The following is a 20,635-nucleotide window of genomic DNA, read 5'->3' as shown; positions in this document are numbered from 1 at the left end:
TGTTGATGTCAGAACCTAAATAAATGGAATCATGTGATTCTACACAGAAGACAATCAAGATACTTTTAGATAATATGTACTTTGCCAGTATGAATAAAAGACTTATAAATTAGATTTAATGCACAAAAATGTTTGAATTAAACGTTCCTTTGCTAACTAATTTAAAACACAGTATAGCTGAAGTTAAGTTTAAGTAAAATAATCAAATGCTCATACCTATAGGCCTGAACAATATGGCTGATTTTGTGTCTGAAGTGGTTTTACATTGTCACGGAGGACATCAGAAACATTTGCAATGATAACCACAGAGTGACAAGGAGAAGAAGGGGCCATACCTCATTGGTGTTCCATCTGTGTCTCTCCTTTGGCAGCGACGAGCATTTTGGTAGACATTCAAGCAGCTTTTTGGGCAGGTATATTTTCAAATGTCCATGTTCATCTGCAAAGAGAGAAAGAGATATGTCACATTACAGTCCATGCATGCTCCTTTTTCCTTTTGGGTTTCTTAATTTTTTTGTTAGACCTGAGGAATCAGAACTGTGTCAGAGATGGGGCAGCTTTATGGGGGGTAGAGGTTTTCAGAGCCAGTTTCAGAAGAAAACCGTGTGGCTGTTACCAGGTAGCCTCATATCACAATGCTAAAACAACAACAAGACAATTTCTATTAACTGTTATAGTAAGCTAAGGTATTTAAATAATATAGTATTCACTGTAGTGTATTTGCAGACTTTCTGTAGTATACTGTAGTATGTACAGTTAACTACAGTATAAATACTGTAGTGAAAGAAAACTGTAGTATATACTATTGTAATTAATGTGTTGTTTTTGCGGATAGAAGTATACTGTAGTATTTACTGTAGTGTTTTTGAAGAATGTAGTATACCGTAGTATTTACTGTAGTGTTTTTGCAGACTGTACTATACTGTAGTATTTACTGTAGTTCTTTGCGGACTGTAGTATACTGTATTATTTACAGTAGTGTTTTTGGAGATTGCACTATACTGTAGTACTTACTGTAGTGTTTTTGCAGACATTACTGTAGCACTTACTATAGTGTTTTTGTTTTATTATCTTTGACATAGAAGTGGAGGCTTTCTCCTTCAGAAAACCAAATGGAGAAATACTAAAAGAGCTGATTTTCCATAACCTTTACGTAGGTAGGACTGGGTTCTGAATGGATAGCTTCTGCTCTTTTTGATAACCTGTAGGGAACACAATATATAGTCTCTACTTGGCATGTAGGTTTCTCAGTTATGGGGGAGGGGCATGGGCAGGGTATGTGCAAATTAAATACTGTAGTATTTACTATAGCTAAAAAAAGTGTAGTGTTTTTGGGGACTGTAGTGGTTTTGCAGACATTACTGTAGTATTTACTACAATATTCTACAGTATAATACAACATTCTATAGTAAGTACTACACGTGATAGAGGGACACTACAGTGTGTAGTGTAGTATTCTACAGTAGCTTATTCTACAGCTTACTATAGAATTCTATAGTAAGTACTGTATTATTCTATAGTAAACTGTAGTATTTTTTCATGTGGGCACTCTCCACTGTTTCAGTGATTCAAACTGCAAGCTGAAGTGGGACCACATCCTCTCACACAAGCTCAAATGCCAGTGGATGATACAAAAAGGAAATAGGCCAACAATTTGTTGAGTAGGGAAATGAAAGCTGTGTTGTATCTTTCCTCTTCTCCCAGTTTCAAAGGGCTTGGCAGCCCAGTCAAATCAACGTCGTTCTGAAGCAATGATACTGTCTGTAGCCTTATCTGGGAATCGGCTTTAATTACACACTTGTTATTATCTGTCCATTATATCCGTCTCCTAAAGTTGTCCACTAACTTTATTTTTACATAAATATTCACAAAGAGAACCATGGGGCCTAATGCACAAAATGTAAACGCCCAATCATAATACCATAATTCAGTTAATTATTGAAAGAGAGTAGGCCTAACCTAGTCAATAGAAAGCCCATTGCTTTACATGGTTACACGTCATGTTACATTTCACAATCATTTCATAAAGATTATGTAGCAAATTCAGTGCAGAGGAGACATGCTTAGATACAATCATGCATTAGGCCCATGCTGTTTAAGGTCCTATTGCTCATTCAAGTTGCACTGCCTCCTCATTCCTGCTATTCAAATATGCAGATGGCATTTCATCCAAGACTTAAGTGGGTGCAAATTCTATTTGTCTGGAGACCAAATTTACTGTGAATTTATAATTATGAACAAAACTAATATAGTCTTTGGGATGAATATTACAAGGAAATTAAAATAATATTTTTTGTAAGCATAAACACACAGCTTTTAGAAAGCCTATGCATCCATAGCTTTTGCAATTTACATACCAAATGAGCATATCTCATTCCCAGCCAACAGCTTATCATTAAGGGTGGGTTTAAAGACAGAGAGGAGCTACTGGCTGCCAATCATAATGACATGACATCATAGTAGCAGGTGGCCTTTCAAAGAATGGAAGCAAGCAAGGCTACTGTACAAAGAAAACAACCCACTAACCTTGGCTACTATGTAAATCAAGTTTTCTGGATAATTATTTGTTAGGAGAGAAGTTCACACTGAATAATAATGTGTTTACATAACAAAACAAAAATGATCAATTATAGACAGTGTAATGTTTTGTAGGCCTACGTTTTGGCTATGGGCCTAAACAATAATATTCCTGCTCAGCTTTGCATCTTCCTACTAAAGTCACCCATCAAGGCACATCTGCTGAACAAATTGCACTGTTTCCTGATACATTTGTTGTGAAGATTCAGACTGCATAATACTATTTCCAATAATAGAACCTTATAATAAAACCTTATAATAGAACTGTATAATATAACCTTATAATAGAACCTTATTATAGAACCTTACAATAGAATCATATAATAATCCCTTGTAATAGAACTGTATAAGAGAACCGTATAATATAACTGTATAATAGAACCTTATAATAGAACCTTATAATAGAACTGTATAAGAGAACCTTATAATAGAACTGTATAATAGAACCTTATAATAGAACATTATAATAGAACTGTATAAGAGAACCTTATAATAGAACTGTATAATAGAACCTGATAATAGAACCTTATAATAGAACCGTACAATAGAATCGTATAATAGACCCTTGTAATAGAACCTTATAATAGAACCGTATAATAGAACCGTATAATAGAACCTTATAATAGAACTGTATAATAGAACTGTATAATATAACCTTATAATAGAACCTTATAATAGAACTGTATAAGAGAACCGTATAATATAACTGTATAATAGAACCGTGTAATAGAACCTTATATTAGAACCTTATAATATAACTGTATAATAGAACCTTATAATAGAACATCATAATAGAACCATAAAATAGAACATTATAATAGAACTTTATAATAGAACATTATAATAGAACTGTATATAGAACCTTATAATAGAACATCATAATAGAACCATAAAATAGAACATTATATTATAACTTTATAATAGAACATTATAATAGAAGTGTATAAGAGAACCTTATAATAGAACTGTATAGAACCTTATAATATAACTGTATAATAGAACCTTATAAATAGATCCATAAAATAGAACATTATAATATAACTTTATAATAGAACCTTATAATAGAACTGTATAATATAACCTTATAATAGAACTGTATAATATAACATTATAATAGAACCTTATTATAGAACCTTACAATAGAATCATATAATAATCCCTTGTAATAGAACTGTATAAGAGAACCGTATAATATAACTGTATAATAGAACCTTATAATAGAACCTTATAATAGAACTGTATAAGAGAACCTTATAATAGAACTGTATAATAGAACCTTATAATAGAACATTATAATAGAACTGTATAAGAGAACCTTATAATAGAACTGTATAATAGAACCTGATAATAGAACCTTATAATAGAACCGTACAATAGAATCGTATAATAGACCCTTGTAATAGAACCTTATAATAGAACCGTATAATAGAACCGTATAATAGAACCTTATAATAGAACTGTATAATAGAACTGTATAATAGAACCTTATAATAGAACCTTATAATAGAACTGTATAAGAGAACCGTATAATATAACTGTATAATAGAACCGTGTAATAGAACCTTATATTAGAACCTTATAATATAACTGTATAATAGAACCTTATAATAGAACATCATAATAGAACCATAAAATAGAACATTATAATAGAACTTTATAATAGAACATTATAATAGAACTGTATATAGAACCTTATAATAGAACATCATAATAGAACCATAAAATAGAACATTATATTATAACTTTATAATAGAACATTATAATAGAACTGTATAAGAGAACCTTATAATAGAACTGTATAGAACCTTATAATATAACTGTATAATAGAACCTTATAAATAGATCCATAAAATAGAACATTATAATATAACTTTATAATAGAACCTTATAATAGAACTGTATAATATAACCTTATAATAGAACTGTATAATAGAACATTATAATAGAACTGTATAAGAGAACCTTATAATAGAACTGTAATAGAACCTTATAATAGAACCTTATAATAGAACATTATAATATAACTTTATAACAGAACCTTGTAATAGAACTGTATAATAGACCCTATAATAGAACTGTATAACAGAACATTATAATAGAACTGTATAATAGAACCTTATAATAGAACCTTGTAATAGAACCATATAATAGAACCTTATAATATAACTGTATAATAGAACCTTATAATATAACTGTGTAATAGAACCTTATAATAGAACTGTATAATCAAACCTTATAATAGAACTATATAATAGAACCTTATAATAAAACTGTATGAAAGAACCATATAATATAACCTTATAATAGAACTGTATAATAGAACCTTATAATAGAACATTATAATATAACTTTATAACAGAACCTTATAATAGAACTGTATAATAGAACCTATAATAGAACTGTATAACAGAACCTTATAATAGAACTGTATAATATAACCTTATAATAGAAATGTATAATAGAACCATATAATAGAACCGTATAATAGAACCTTATAATATAACTGTATAATAGAACCTTATAATATAACTGTGTAATAGAACCTTATAATAGAACTGTATAATAGAACCTTATAATAGAACTGTATAAAAGAACCGTATAATATAACCTTATAATAGAACTGTATAATAGAACCTTATAATAGAACTGTATAATAGAACCTTATAATAGAACGGTATAATAGAACCGTATAATAGAACCATATAATAGAACATTATAATAGAACTGTATACTAGAACCTTATAATAGAACCGTATAATAGAACCTTATAATAAAACGGTATAATAGAACCTTATAATAGAACCTTATAATAGAACATTATAATAGAACTTTATAACAGAATCGTATAATAGAACTGTATAATAGAACCTATAATAGAACTGTATAACAGAACCTTATAATAGAACTGTATAATAGAACCTTATAATAGAACCTTATAATAGAACATTATAATAGAACTTTATAACAGAACCGTATAATAGAACTGTATAATAGAACCTTATAATAGAACTGTATAATATAACCTTATAATAGAACTGTATAATAGAACCTTATAATAGAACCTTATAATAGAACATTATAATAGAACTTTATAACAGAACCGTATAATAGAACTGTATAATAGAATCTTATAATAGAACTGTATAATATAACCTTATAATAGAAATGTATAATAGAACCTTATAATAGAACCTTATAATAGAACTGTATAATAGAACTGTATAATATAACCTTATAATAGAACCTTATAATAGAACTGTATAATATAACCTTATAATATAACTGTATAATAGAACCATATAATATAACCTTATAATATAACTGTATAATAGAACCTTATAATAGAACCTTATAATAGAACATTATAATACAACTTTATAACAGAACCGTATAATAGAACTGTATAATAGAACCTTATAATAGAACTGTATAATATAACCTTATAATAGAACTGTATAATAGAACCTTATAATAGAACCTTATAATAGAACATTATAATAGAACTTTATAACAGAACCGTATAATAGAACTGTATAATAGAATCTTATAATAGAACTGTATAATATAACCTTATAATAGAACCTTATAATAGAACTGTATAATAGAACCTTATAATATAACTGTATAATAGAACCATATAATATAACCTTATAATATAACTGTATAATAGAACCTTATAATATAACTGTATAATAGAACCTTATAATAGAACTGTATAATAGAACCTTATAATAGAACCTTATAATAGAACCGTATAATAGAACCTTCTAATAGAACCTTTCTGATTTGGTATTACAATTTAAGCAACCACACTTGCTTTAGAGTTGGGGTGGATATCAGTGTGAGATATAAATCATCTTTAGTATCAGGGGAATACCATCTTTCTCAGATTGTCATCCTCCTTCTAAAGTCACTGGTGACACATCAAGGCACATCTGCTGAAGAAAGTCCATAGTTTCCAGCAATGCTGGTGAGGCCATGCACAGAGAGCCCATGGCAAATACTTTGATTTTAAGTACAGAACCTCCATTCCAGTCGTGTACTAGGCCTATGTCAAGAGACCTATTGAAAGGGAACAGAATTTATAGCCTAGGCCGAGTAGGCCCTAGCTTGTACAATCCCATTATTCATTCAGATGGTACAAACAAACTGCTGTTCCAGCCACCTGATCAGGGAGGGAGAGAAACATCAGAGCCATGTTTAGTGTTGCTCCCACAGGGAACAGGTAGTAGAGATGGATTTGTAGATCTGTAGCTGTTTGCTGCATCCAACTGTACCTGGAAATTCTGCGTGTGTAAACTCTTTTTATATGAGCTGAACAGGTATCTGTAATCATTCGTTTCGCCCAATTACCAAACCCGTACAGCATCTGCTCATAGGTTCCACCAAAGTGGTGTTATTGTTGTCATCAGAGGCAAACAGGATTGAGCTGAATGATCAGAGATGTATCAGGCAGGGAAATGAGAGGGAAAACGGGACATGGGCAAATTAGGGAAACAACTAAATAGGTAATAAGGGAAAGAATCACACAAAACAAAAAGAGAAGCACATAATGAAAAGGGGAAAAACAAACAACTCTCATCTTATAATGAAATGTTTTCTTTTTCTTTTTAAGACTAGACCAATTAGCTATTGTTGGACTAATTGCATTTTCTATGTTTTTTCTAAGTGTGGATTGGCTTTCAGCATGTGTCACACACTCTGCCTGCGGAATGTTTATCTGTTTGTTTTCTAATGAGAAGCCATGAGTCCACAGTCCACTGAGTCCTGGCTCAAACATTAAAGGTGATGCTTAAAGGCAGACCAGAACACACTCAGATTGAACCAGTTGTGTCCAGGGGAAGCCATCTCTCACCTCCCTCTCTATAGTACACACAGAGCAAAGTTCTCCGTCCGCCTGCTCTTGAAATCAATCCTCAGCAGAGCAGCAGCAGGTCCACTCGCCAGCCAGCCTATCCCATCATGGAGCTCTGCCAATGATCAACGCTTACCTATGACATACCCTCAGATGACATCATCGAGGGGAGAAACTCAGTCAGAGAACTCAATTATTATTGTATTCAAATGTCACTACAATTTCATTTTAGAAATCAAGAATATGTACTGCACTACTGAATTCAACATCAAGCCATTGATAAAACTTCCTTAAAACCTGGTAATAAAATGTTTTGGATAATGTCTCAAAAAGCTCTCTGAGTGGTGTAAAGGGAATTTCCAGGTGAACAAAAAGGAGAGTAGCCGTTGATAACATTAATAAAAAATCTACCTGGGTTTATTATTTTATGCACAGAACTCGGTGATATACTGCAGGAGGTAACTTAAATTGTAAAATCGCCACCTGTTTGCAAAACTACATGGAGATATGATATCAGAGCATGACAATGTTATATTTCACACCGAGGCTTGGTGGTTATCGAGGGGGAATGCTGGAAAGATTTTTCACATTTTTCACAATGACACACTGTTGTCATTCAAAATGGATGTAAAAAAACAGACTTGGTTGACTTTCTGTGTAATGAAAATATAATGCGTCTCCTTGCCTGTGTAACAGACATATTTGGGAAACTGAATGAACTGAACACAAGCAGGGAAAAACAAAAACATTCTACAGATGAGTGACCAAATCAGTGTATTCAGTGGAAAGAATTCTTATTGGAGAGAATCATGCCCCCTTCACTAAGCTGTGCATGTTTCTAACAGAAAACAGCATCAGTAAGTATCACACATGAGTGATGACTGCTCACCTCCGACGCTTGGAAGAGAAAAACGAGCTCCGACTGGGAGAAATCGCTTTGAAAGGGTCATCCGACCTGAAGATCACTGACGTCATGATTTGACCTCGTATTTTTCAGTTCCCAGTTGTCTTGAAAGTACCATAAAACTCCTGGTAACCTTCACCAGCTCATATCTGTTTGAAGCTGGATTCAGTGCTCTCATCTGCATTAAAACCAAATATCTATCCAGGTTGGATGTGACAGCAGAGATGAGGTGCGTGCTGTCGGCCACGCCCCCTGACTTTGAGAAGCTCCGACTCGACATGCATCATCTCATTAGTGGTGGTGAGATAAGATACATTATGTCAGACTCATTTCCAATTGACTGTCATAGCCCCACATTAAAAGTATGTGATGGTGAGTTGAGAAGACAATCAGAAATACTGTTAGAATGTTATTCAATTGACTGCCAGGTCCCCAAGTAAAAAAGTTAACATTGGTTGTTAATTACATCATTTTTTTCACACGGTTGAAGTCGCGAGAATTTTCAGATATCAAAATGGGGTCGTGGGCCAAAAATGTTTGAGAACCCCAGCACTAAACTGAATAGGAACTTTATTCACCTTAAATTTCCCAATTACAAGTGGTCTTATAGTTCAAGACCAAAATGTTTAAGACATTGGATCTACGTTTCAGATTTGAAATGGTTGTCTGTCTAAGCCCTGTATACCAGAATTGTTCAGTCAGAGTTCCTATGACTACCTCTTAACTTAAGCACCTTAGGAGGTTGTTCTCCACCTAACATGTTCTTACTTTCACCGCCTGTTATTAGGCTATAGGCTGTATCTCTCTTTGGAGAACAGACAACGAACCACAGAACTTGTTTCAAATGCTAAACTGAAGCATCTTTCCCCCCGTTTATTAGGCCCACATCGTCAATTTGTTCACGTTATTCCAGCAATCCTGAGATTTTCTCCAGCAGGCTTTTCTACAGCTATGGTGGAGGAGAAGGGGCTCCTTTGAAAGTGATAGTTCAGAGTTTTGCACACAAATAAAAGGTTTGTCAACTGTGCCAGTGAGACGAAGTGAATCAACATAATGTAGATGTGATAGAGAGCCTCAGCCTGCTTCCACATGGGAATAGGTTGGATGCCAGACACACAACACAAACCTTTTGACAAAACTCTGAAAGTCACTGATTAATCTACAGCTGAAACACAGGTTAGCAGAGACAAATTGTATTTGTGAATGTTTATACAGAAAAGGAAAATCAAATCATAAAATGAATAAAATAGGGTGTCTCTAATTGGGTAAACAGTAATATCTATACGATACACAATAACACACTGTTTTTTTCCAATTAATAATTGAAACGATGTGACTGTTTTTAAAGCCGTCTTACAGGCCTTACCACTTTATAAAACTTGTCATTTTAAATTTCTCATCTACTGTAAGGATAAATGGAATCTAACACTGAAATGAAGTTTTTATTATATAGGCCTAAATGTTCATCAGATTGTGTTATAATGAAAACTCAATAGACATGGTCTTCCTCTCCATTTGAACATCGAAAAGGGACATCCTGGGAAATCTGGGATTTCTATGCTTCTAATTAAATTAATCAGACTAGCTAAATGAAGGCTTTGCATTTAGTTATAACAGCCTGCACGCTAAAGGTTTGTTTTGCGTGTCTGGCATCCAACCTATTCCCATGTGGAAGCAGGCTCTCCAACACATCTACGACATGTTGATTCCCCTTCATTTCACCGGCACAGTTGACAAACCTTTTATTAGTGTGCAAAACTATGTTTGAACTATCCCTTTCAAAGACTATGTTAAATAAAACATCTCAGTGTTAAAAAAAGAAACAACATGCATCTGACTTGTCCTACTGGCACTGAGCTGATAACTTCTTTAAGAGAGGAAAAACGGACTTACTATGACTGTGATATGTGGTTGTCTCTCCTAGCTATCTTTAGATGAATGCACTAACTGTAAGTCACTCTGGATAAGAGCTTCTGCTAAATGACTAAAATGTAATCAATGTGCTGGTAATACATAATAATCTCTTAAAGGCGCAGTCTAAAAGGCAGTTCTCTAGGCACTCTACTCTTTTCTATTTGTACCAATGACCTGCCACTGGCATTAAACAAAGCATGTGTGTCCATGTATGCTGATGAGTCAACCATATACGCATCAGCAACCACAGCTAATGAAGTCACTGAAACCCTCTGTTTTGGAATGGGTGGACAGTAATAAACTGGTCCTGAACATCTCTAAAACTAAGAGCTTTGTACTTGGTACAAGTCATTCCCTAAATTCTAGACCTCAGCTGGATCTGGTAATGAATGGTGTGGCTGTTGAACAAATTGAGGAGACTAAATCACCTGGTGTTACCTTAGATTGTAAACTGTCATGGTCAAAACATATTGATTCAATGGTTGTAAAGATGGGGAGAGAACTGTCTGTGATAAAGAGATACTCTGCTTGTTGACACCACGCTCCACAAAGCAAGTCCTGCAGGCTCTAGTTTGATCTTATTTGGATTATTGTCCAGTCATATAGTCAAATGCTGCAAATAAAGACCTAGTTAAGCTGCAGCTGGCCCAGAACAGAGCGGCACATCTTGCTCTTCATTGTAATCAGAGGGATAATATTAATACTATGCATGCCAGTCTCTCTCGGCTGAGAATTGAGGAGAGACTGACTGCGTCACACACTTACCCCACCATACATGCCACCAGGGGTCTTTTCACAGTCCCCAGGTCCAGAACAAATTCAAGGAAACGTACAGCATTGTACAGAGCCATGATTGGATGGAACTCCCTTCCATCTCATATAGCGCAAGAGAACAGCAAACATGTAAAGCAACACCTCACGACACAACGCCTCTCCCCATGTGACCTACTTGTTGTGTGTATGTAGGCTCCCGAGTGGCCCAGCGGTCTAAGGCACTATATCTCAGTGCTAGAGGCGTCACTACTGACCCTGGTTCGATCCAGGGCTGTATCACAACCTGCCATGATCAGGAGTCTCATAGGGCGGCGCACAATTAGCCCAGCGTCGTCTGGGTTAGGGGAGGGTTTGTCTGGGGTAGGCTGTCATTGTAAAATAACAATTTGTTTTTAAATGACTTGCTTAGTTAAATGATGTGTAACTGATAGATGCACACACACTACATGTTAATGTATGTAAATTGTAACGTCTGTAATGTATTTTTCGTTATGTGTCGGACCCCAGTAAGACCTGCTGTCGCCATTGGCGTCAGCTAATGCGGATCCTAATAAAGCAAATCAAATAAAAAATGCAGCACTATTGGGTAGGCAGCACTTCTATAGGCCTAATCACTTCTATAGGTCTAATCACTTCTATAGGTCTAATCACTTCTATAGGCCTAATCACTTCTATAGGCCTAATCACTTCTATAGGCATAATCACTTCTATAGGCATAATCACTTCTATAGGTCTAATCACTTCTATAGGCCTAATCACTTTTATAGGCCTAATCACTTCTATAGGCATAATCACTTCTATAGGCCTAATCACTTTTATAGGCCTAATCACTTCTATAGGCCTAATCACTTCTATAGGCCTAATCACTTCTATAGGCCTAATCACTTCTATAGGCCTAATCACTTCTATAGGCATAATCACTTCTATAGGCCTAATCACTTCTATAGGCCTAATCACTTCTATAGGCCTAATCACTTCTATAGGCCTAATCACTTCTATAGGCCTAATCACTTCTATAGGCATAATCACTTCTATAGGCCTAATCACTTCTATAGGCCTAATCACTTCTATAGGCCTAATCACTTCTATAGGCCTAATCACTTTTATAGGCATAATCACTTTTATAGGCCTAATCACTTCTATAGGCCTAATCACTTTTATAGGCCTAATCACTTGTATAGGCCTAATCACTTGTATAGGCCTAATCACTTCTATAGGCCTAATCACTTTTATAGGCCTAATCACTTCTATAGGCCTAATCACTTCTATAGGCCTAATCACTTCTATAGGTCTAATCACTTCTATAGGCCTAATCACTTCTATAGGCCTAATCACTTCTATAGGCCTAATCACTTCTATAGGCCTAATCACTTCTATAGGCCTAATCACTTCTATAGGCCTAATCACTTCTATAGGCCTAATCACTTCTATAGGCCTAATCACTTCTATAGGCCTAATCACTTCTATAGGCCTAATCACTTCTATAGGCCTAATCACTTCTATAGGCATAATCACTTCTATAGGCCTAATCACTTCTATAGGCCTAATCACTTCTATAGGCCTAATCACTTCTATAGGCATAATCACTTCTATAGGCCTAATCACTTCTATAGGCCTAATCACTTCTATAGGCCTAATCACTTCTATAGGCCTAATCACTTCTATAGGCCTATTCACTTCTATAGGCCTAATCACTTTTATAGGCCTAATCACTTCTATAGGCCTAATCACTTCTATAGGCCTAATCACTTCTATAGGCCTAATCACTTCTATAGGCCTAATCACTTCTATAGGCCTATTCACTTTTATAGGCATAATCACTTTTATAGGCCTAATCACTTCTATAGGCCTAATCACTTTTATAGGCCTAATCACTTGTATAGGCCTAATCACTTCTATAGGCCTAATCACTTCTATAGGCCTAATCACTTTTATAGGCCTAATCACTTCTATAGGCCTAATCACTTGTATAGGCCTAATCACTTCTATAGGTCTAATCACTTCTATAGGCCTAATCACTTCTATAGGCCTAATCACTTCTATAGGCCTAATCACTTCTATAGGCATATTCACTTCTATAGGCATATTCACTTCTATAGGCCTAATCACTTCTATAGGCCTAATCACTTCTATAGGCATATTCACTTCTATAGGCCTAATCACTTCTATAGGCCTAATCACTTCTATAGGCCTAATCACTTCTATAGGCCTAATCACTTCTATAGGCCTAATCACTTCTATAGGCCTAATCACTTCTATAGGCCTAATCACTTCTATAGGCCTAATCACTTCTATAGGCCTAATCACTTCTATAGGCCTAATCACTTCTATAGGCCTAATCACTTCTATAGGCCTAATCACTTCTATAGGCCTAATCACTTCTATAGGCCTAATCACTTCTATAGGCCTAATCACTTCTATAGGCCTAATCACTTCTATAGGCCTAATCACTTCTATAGGCCTAATCACTTCTATAGGCCTAATCACTTCTATAGGCCTAATCACTTCTATAGGCCTAATCACTTCTATAGGCCTAATCACTTCTATAGGCCTAATCACTTCTATAGGCCTAATCACTTCTATAGGCCTAATCACTTCTATAGGCCTAATCACTTCTATAGGCCTAATCACTTCTATAGGCCTAATCACTTTTATAGGCCTAATCACTTCTATAGGCATAATCACTTCTATAGGCCTAATCACTTTTATAGGCCTAATCACTTCTATAGGCCTAATCACTTCTATAGGCCTAATCACTTCTATAGGCCTAATCACTTCTATAGGCATAATCACTTCTATAGGCCTAATCACTTCTATAGGCCTAATCACTTCTATAGGCCTAATCACTTCTATAGGCCTATTCACTTCTATAGGCCTAATCACTTTTATAGGCCTAATCACTTCTATAGGCCTAATCACTTCTATAGGCCTAATCACTTCTATAGGCCTAATCACTTCTATAGGCCTAATCACTTTTATAGGCCTAATCACTTCTATAGGCCTAATCACTTCTATAGGCCTAATCACTTCCATAGGCCTAATCACTTTTATAGGCCTAATCACTTCTATAGGCCTAATCACTTCTATAGGCCTAATCACTTCTATAGGCCTAATCACTTTTATAGGCATAATCACTTCTATAGGCCTAATCACTTCTATAGGCCTAATCACTTTTATAGGCCTAATCACTTCTATAGGCCTAATCACTTCTATAGGCCTAATCACTTCTATAGGCCTAATCACTTTTATAGGCCTAATCACTTCTATAGGCCTAATCACTTCTATAGGCCTAATCACTTTTATAGGCCTAATCACTTGTATAGGCCTAATCACTTCTATAGGCCTAATCACTTCTATAGGCCTAATCACTTTTATAGGCCTAATCACTTCTATAGGCCTAATCACTTATATAGGCCTAATCACTTCTATAGGCCTAATCACTTTTATAGGCCTAATCACTTCTAATGGCCTAATCACTTCTATAGTCCTAATCACTTCTATAGGCCTAATCACTTCTATAGGCCTAATCAAGTCCCTCATAGCCAACATGGGCAACACATTTTCAAGGCTATGATGTAAGATCTATCAGAATGCAGAGTTTACAACAAACAGAACTCACAAGTTGGAACAACAATTGAAAATATAACTAAGTGTCTAAGATCTAAGATGACCCTCAGATGACTTTCTAAGCCAAAATGATGAGTAAGGCGCTTATCTTTCAACATACCTGCCAGTCTTTAATGACTGAGGATTTTAGTCGCTAATACTCTCAGATTAAGGAATACTCATGTACCAACAAATAAGCCTACTGAGTTAATTGTGTGCAAGATTACATAAATAGGGTAGCCCTCAATAGACACCCATCAGGTAAAAATATGGAACATTTTTGATTTCACCACCTTTCATAACTGCATCATTATGAGAAACAATGGTCCTGTTTTGCAAATCAGATCAATGTTCGTCAGATGTTATGCCGGTGTGATTATTATTACCTATCCCTTCTGGCTGAAGAAAGAACAACAAACAATTGGTTGTACAACACTAAAGTGCAACACATGCTGAAACAAGAGCTTGTTAATCAGAAGGTGCTGAGTTGGGCTGAGCAAGGCATGGCTGGGCTGGGGGGCAGTGAATTACTGCCCTGGTGTTGATGAAGGAAGGGAGAAAGTCTCTATAAGGAGTTGTCCAAGAGAAAACGTACCTAGGGCCTACCACCCATCTCATCAGCTGCTTAGGCCAGGAAGAGGTAGGGCTGGGAATTGCCAGGGACCTCACGATACAATATTATCACAATTCTCACAACTTTATATGTATTGCAATTCGATACTGCGATTTTGTTGCAATTTGATGTTCCAAACATATTGCTCACTACATTTACATTTTTTTACATTTTAGTCATTTAGCAGACACTCTTATCCAGAGTGACTTACAGTAGTGAATGCATACATTTCATACATTTTTTCCCCTGTACTGGTCCCCTGTGGGAATCAAACCCACAACCCTGGCGTTGCAAACACCATACTCTACCAACTGAGCCACACGGGACCACTATATGTCAGCTGCAGAGAGACTAGAGAGATCCATGAGAAAGCATCAGGGAAATAAATATGCTGAAAATATGTTGGCTCACTATTTAAAAAGAAGATGGAGAACAAGAAATAAAAAAGGAGTTTTGGCGCAGGTACAGCTGACTAGCACTAGCCAACGCTGTTCAATGGCAAAAATATAGAGAATTTTTCGGCCTTACAAGTACAATATCAATACAATATGGGCCCAAAATAATATTGCAATATGCAACTGTATCTATTTTCTCCCCATCACTAGGAAGAGGCCTATAAAACAAAGTTTACTGCCTGCTACAGGGCCTGTTTTTGAGGAGTACCACTGACCAACACTGTAGGCTGTTTCTACTCCTTGGTAGTAGGGACTGGAGAGGGTAAAGCATGTCTGTTCATCAGTTACAACACCCTCAGACAAACGGACCCCAAAAATATATTTCTCTGTGCTGATCTTTGGATTATCACTGATCCTGCCTGTGAAGCAGCGAACAGTAGGGGAATTGAAGGGTATCTGTCATGCTAGCTTGCTCCGGCTCCACCCTGGAGACCAGAGCGTGGGTCATAAGGCTGGAAAGGCTGACAAAAACAAATCTTTAATCAATACCCTGGCCCTCAATGCAAACCCCTCTCTCCTCCATCTCTGTCTCAGTGCGTTCCGTGAGTGACAGTTTTTCCTTTTAATCTGTGCCCAGTGCTCCTCATATTGTTAGGAAATAGTGAGCTAGTGTTTCGGTACCTTTGTTGGCTCTGCATAGTGTCTAGGCTCTGTAGTAAAGCACTCATGAAGATCTACATAGGTTCAACACTTTTAGGCCTTATCTCTAAAGAACTAGGCTGAAATGCAAAACACTCCACAACAGGCCAGTATTCACTTTGCAATGTTGGCCTAGTCTAGGAAGCCTCTGTCTTGAGTGACAGGTGAACAACACTTTATCACAAACATGAATACACAGTCCTCTATATATATATATATATAACAGAAAAATAACTCCAATCAGAGAAACAAAGAAAATGTTAAACAACAGTAAATGACAAGATTTAAGGCATTAAACAGCTATGCACGAAAGGAAATCAAGCACACAGCCATGCAACAATTGTTCTATAACATGCAATTCTACCATGCATTATTCTGCACTCAGTAGACTCTACATCAGGGCCCATTCAAGCATCTGAAACAAATGACACAGTAAAGACATCACACACACAACCAACAGAATAGTTGGCTATACACTTAGAGTGTCTGGTATATTTACAGGGTCATTGTTAACCGATCCATATGAATTACAGAACCAGACAGAGGGATCACATCAGTGAATAGCGTGACAAAGTGGACTCAATACTTTTCTAACCCTGACTACCATCTCTGCGCAGACAGAGACACATCCCTCAAGAACTTCAATCATGTGGAGCAAAACACCCCTAATCCTCAAGGCGTACTAAAGGCCCACTGTCTGTCCGTCCACAAACACTGTCCCCTCCTCAGCGGCTGGCGCCACACTAAAAACACTTATTAGGATAGAAATAAAAACACTGTGATTGAATCAAAACCGGAGCAAGAAGGCATTTGTCAGCCAAGATGCGGTGGCCGGTTACTAACATGCTGTCAATCAAAAGAAATCAATCTGGGTGAGCTGTTGTGAGACATGATGAGAGGAGGGAGGGAGGGAGGGAGGGAGGGAGGGAGGGAGGGAGGGAGGGAGGGAGGGAGGGAGGGAGGGAGGGAGGGAGGGAGGAGGAGGGAGGGAGGGAGGGTTAACCTGTGTTATGTGTTGTTGCCATTAAACAAACCATTTCTGATGACAAATAACGCACTTGAGTTCCAAATCCAGAATGAGCTAATCATGACACTCAGCATATGATTGGCATCAAAAAGGTCATCTTGACTGCCATGTTGCATGGGTCATAACTATTTCACAGGAAATAGCCTATAAAAACATAGGAGGCTATTGCTAAATGGACCTCTTCTTCACTCAGTTCAACTTTATAATATGATGCCAATATCCAGACCTCTACCCAAACTAAAAAAAGATTTAAGATCTCACTGATTTTTGCATCTGGCTTAACAAGTCTTTGATTGCACTGGACCTCTACTTGATTAGCACAATCTTTTCAAATATTAATGATCAGAGAAGCAGAGTATTCCCCACACTTCTGAAAAGTCAACACAATGCTTGATTAGGCCACTGCTAGGGGGGGAACATGAGCCTGGGATTTACTACTACAGAAAGCAAATGAAAGTAGCAGCGTCATGTTTCCCTGGCAGTAATAATAAGGGCAACTTTCTTACGGTCTGGTGACTCTTGATGGGGGGAAAAGAGGGGGAGCTTTTTGGGCAACCAATTATCGTAATTAGTCTATATTATTTATATAACAGTGTTAGTCTACTTAGAGTAAAAAATAAGCAACCTGGCTACTTACTCTACTACGACTTGAGTACTACGGTGTTGCTTAATGTAGAGATTCATAAGTGAGGAGGCTAAACAAGGCTAAGTCAAAGAGCTGCAAAAAATATTCAATGGGAAGTTCAACAAACGTGCACTCGGATGGTTAACTGCCTGCAACAAACGGAAAAGGTCTCTTTGTGTGCTCCAACCCTCACCACGCTCACACATCCATGAACATCCCATCTCAAGGAGAGCAGAGGTGAGGGCTTGTGATGCGTACACACGGCACACCAACACACAGTCAGCCAGTGAAGGACGCAGCTACGCTACAGCCCTTTATCCTTATCAGACCTACTCCCCCAATTACTCAGATCACTGGTTTACCTGCCTGGCCCTGGGCTCTGGGCCTGGGCTCTGGGCCTGGGCTCTGGGCCTGGGCTCTGGGCTTGGGCTGCTTAAAGGAGCGTTACAGTGTCCTGGTGGTACAGAAACCTCCAGCCAGGCAGGCAGCCAGCCAGGCAGGCAGAGAGAGCACATTAACTAGGCCGTCTGACATGGGAATAGGATGCCATAATAAAAAGCACCAGCATGAAGGGAGAGCTAGAATAGAGAAAACACTCACAAGAAGACCGACTAGTCAGAGCTGTCACACATTGTTTTTACATTTGAGTCATTTAGCAGAGACTCTTATCCAGAGAGACTCACAGGAGCAATTAGGGTTAAGTGCCTTGCTCAAGTGCACATCAACAGATTTTTCCCGTAGACAGCTCAGGGAGTCAAACCAGCAACCTTTCAGTTACTGGCCCAACACTCTTAACCGCTAGGCTACACAAGAGGGGTGACGTGTTAGTCAATCAACAATGACCCGAATCCCAATCATTAAGAATCCCAGACTACAACACAAACCAACTCTTCTGCTTCCTTTAAATCTACATCTCAATGTGTGTTGAGTCAAAACACTGAGCTTTAAAGCAGCTAAAGCAATATTAAGGACATCAGCGTAAAGATGAAGACTCTCTTTTCAAAACATTACTCCAAACATGAACACACTTAATTACCTAGATCAACAGAGCCTTTGGCAGTGGAGGAACTGTAGAGGAAGCTGCAGTGTTCATTAAGCATGAAGAAAGTAGTCACTTTCACAGAGACACCAACTGCTGTATGGCGCTAAAGCGTGCATGGCAATCTTTTCAGTAATGGAATGTTGTGAATTCAAAGAAGCCTCCTCTTGATTAGGCTAAACGTTAAAACAGAAATGATACAACTTACAATAAAAGCACTTCCAGCACAGCAGCCTTCTCCCTGTGCAGTTCTCATTCTCAGGCCTAATCTTATCCCAGTGCATTCGTCACTCAGATGAATGGAGGAATCCTCATTCAGATGAATGGATAGGAGAGTTTTACACTCAGAAACATACAGTAGGTGTCCTAGCAGACTTCCTTCTCTCTCCTGCTCCTGATCTCAACCTGAATCAATCACTCTTAGTTAACGACAACACTTCTACTGTTGACAGCAGACACTTCCATCAACAGAGCAGCGAGCTCCTCTCTGGTCCAGGAGGAACACCCAGAGGAGGAAAGGAGGAAGTGGAGAGAAGAGGAAGGGGGGGGGGGTGAAAATCAAGAGGTAAATAAATGACTCAATGAATGAATAATAGATTGACAAGCTATAGTGGGCTCTCGGAGCAGAGCACAGTGCCACGGGGGGATGCAGTATTAATAACACTCTCTTACTGTTCATCTCTGTGTCATCACTGATACTCTTAGGAGGAGCATGGCCGGCATAACACACAGCTGATCTGTACATTCGATCCGGATTACGAATTTTCTTCAGTCCTTCAGGAGGCAAAAAGAGAGTAGAGAAAATGGAGGAAAAGAAGTAGGGCATTCTCCCAGCTGCTTACAATAGCCCAGTACAGCCCTGTTTCCCCTCATGCAAACACATTGACAGACAGATGCTGGACAGTAAGGATGGTTAAGTGCAAACAACACATTAGAAACAAATCTCACGATAAAGGAATGAGGCATGAGCTGTTCAACAGACAGAGGTGGTAAAGAAACAAGAGGCTGGCTAGCTGAGTTCTATTGCTATTCCTAACCCTGACCTTGGCTTAACCTAGACCCTTGGCTTAACCTAGACCCTTGGCTTAACCTAGACCCTTGGCTGGTGAATCAACAGTTACATGACATATTTTTACCCCCCCCCCAACAACAAAAAAACGCAAAACGGACAGGTTCTAGGGCATCACTGCTGAAGTGTAACGCAAAATAGTCATCCACAGATATGCCTATAGCCTATTCAAGCTATTGACAAAGAGCAACTGGTGAACCTTAGCTCCAATAAGAAAGTTTATACACCCCATAATACTTCCATTATGAGGCACCTCTACTGACAAGTGAAGGGATTGTATTGATATATGGTGCACAGTTGAAACTTTCAGACAGTTAGAACAAAAAAACATTATAAGTCGGGAAAGTATACAGATTCTCAGTAACTGTTCCATGAGTATGCCTAGTTCACTGTTCTGTTGAGAGTTCAAGGCTGACACTTCTACTGTCACGGATTCTGGCATACTTTATTTTACATCTTATTGATCTTAGAGATCCTCTTTTCAAACTGTTCTGACAGGCCACAGCCTAGCATACAATACAGACATCTTACTTAAAAC

At 37.2% G+C, this 20,635-nt stretch overlaps 1 protein-coding gene and 1 non-coding gene across 7 annotated transcripts in view; both read right to left on the bottom strand.

Annotated features, from left to right (window-relative positions):
• LOC106572392 (calmodulin-binding transcription activator 1) overlaps positions 1-20,635 on the bottom strand; it is a 600,679-nt gene that overhangs the window by 573,921 nt on the left and 6,123 nt on the right. For 5 of the 6 annotated variants that reach the window (XM_045696195.1, XM_014146507.2, XM_014146505.2 and 2 more), the window contains exons 2-3: positions 19,701-19,802; positions 336-439 (exon numbers count right to left, since the gene is read on the bottom strand). In XM_045696195.1, the coding sequence (XP_045552151.1) occupies positions 336-439; positions 19,701-19,802 (206 nt within the window). The remainder of the gene's footprint in view (positions 1-335; positions 440-19,700; positions 19,803-20,635) is intronic. The other variant, XM_014146509.2, reaches the window with a different exon arrangement.
• On the bottom strand, positions 1,087-1,141 carry LOC123727505 (U7 small nuclear RNA). Its single transcript, XR_006759500.1, has one exon. It is a non-coding gene; the product is annotated as a U7 small nuclear RNA (small nuclear RNA).

Source organism: Salmo salar, chromosome ssa15 (assembly GCF_905237065.1).
Source record: "Salmo salar chromosome ssa15, Ssal_v3.1, whole genome shotgun sequence".
Lineage (NCBI taxonomy): Eukaryota > Metazoa > Chordata > Actinopteri > Salmoniformes > Salmonidae > Salmo > Salmo salar.
This window is presented reverse-complemented; position numbering and strand designations above follow the sequence as displayed.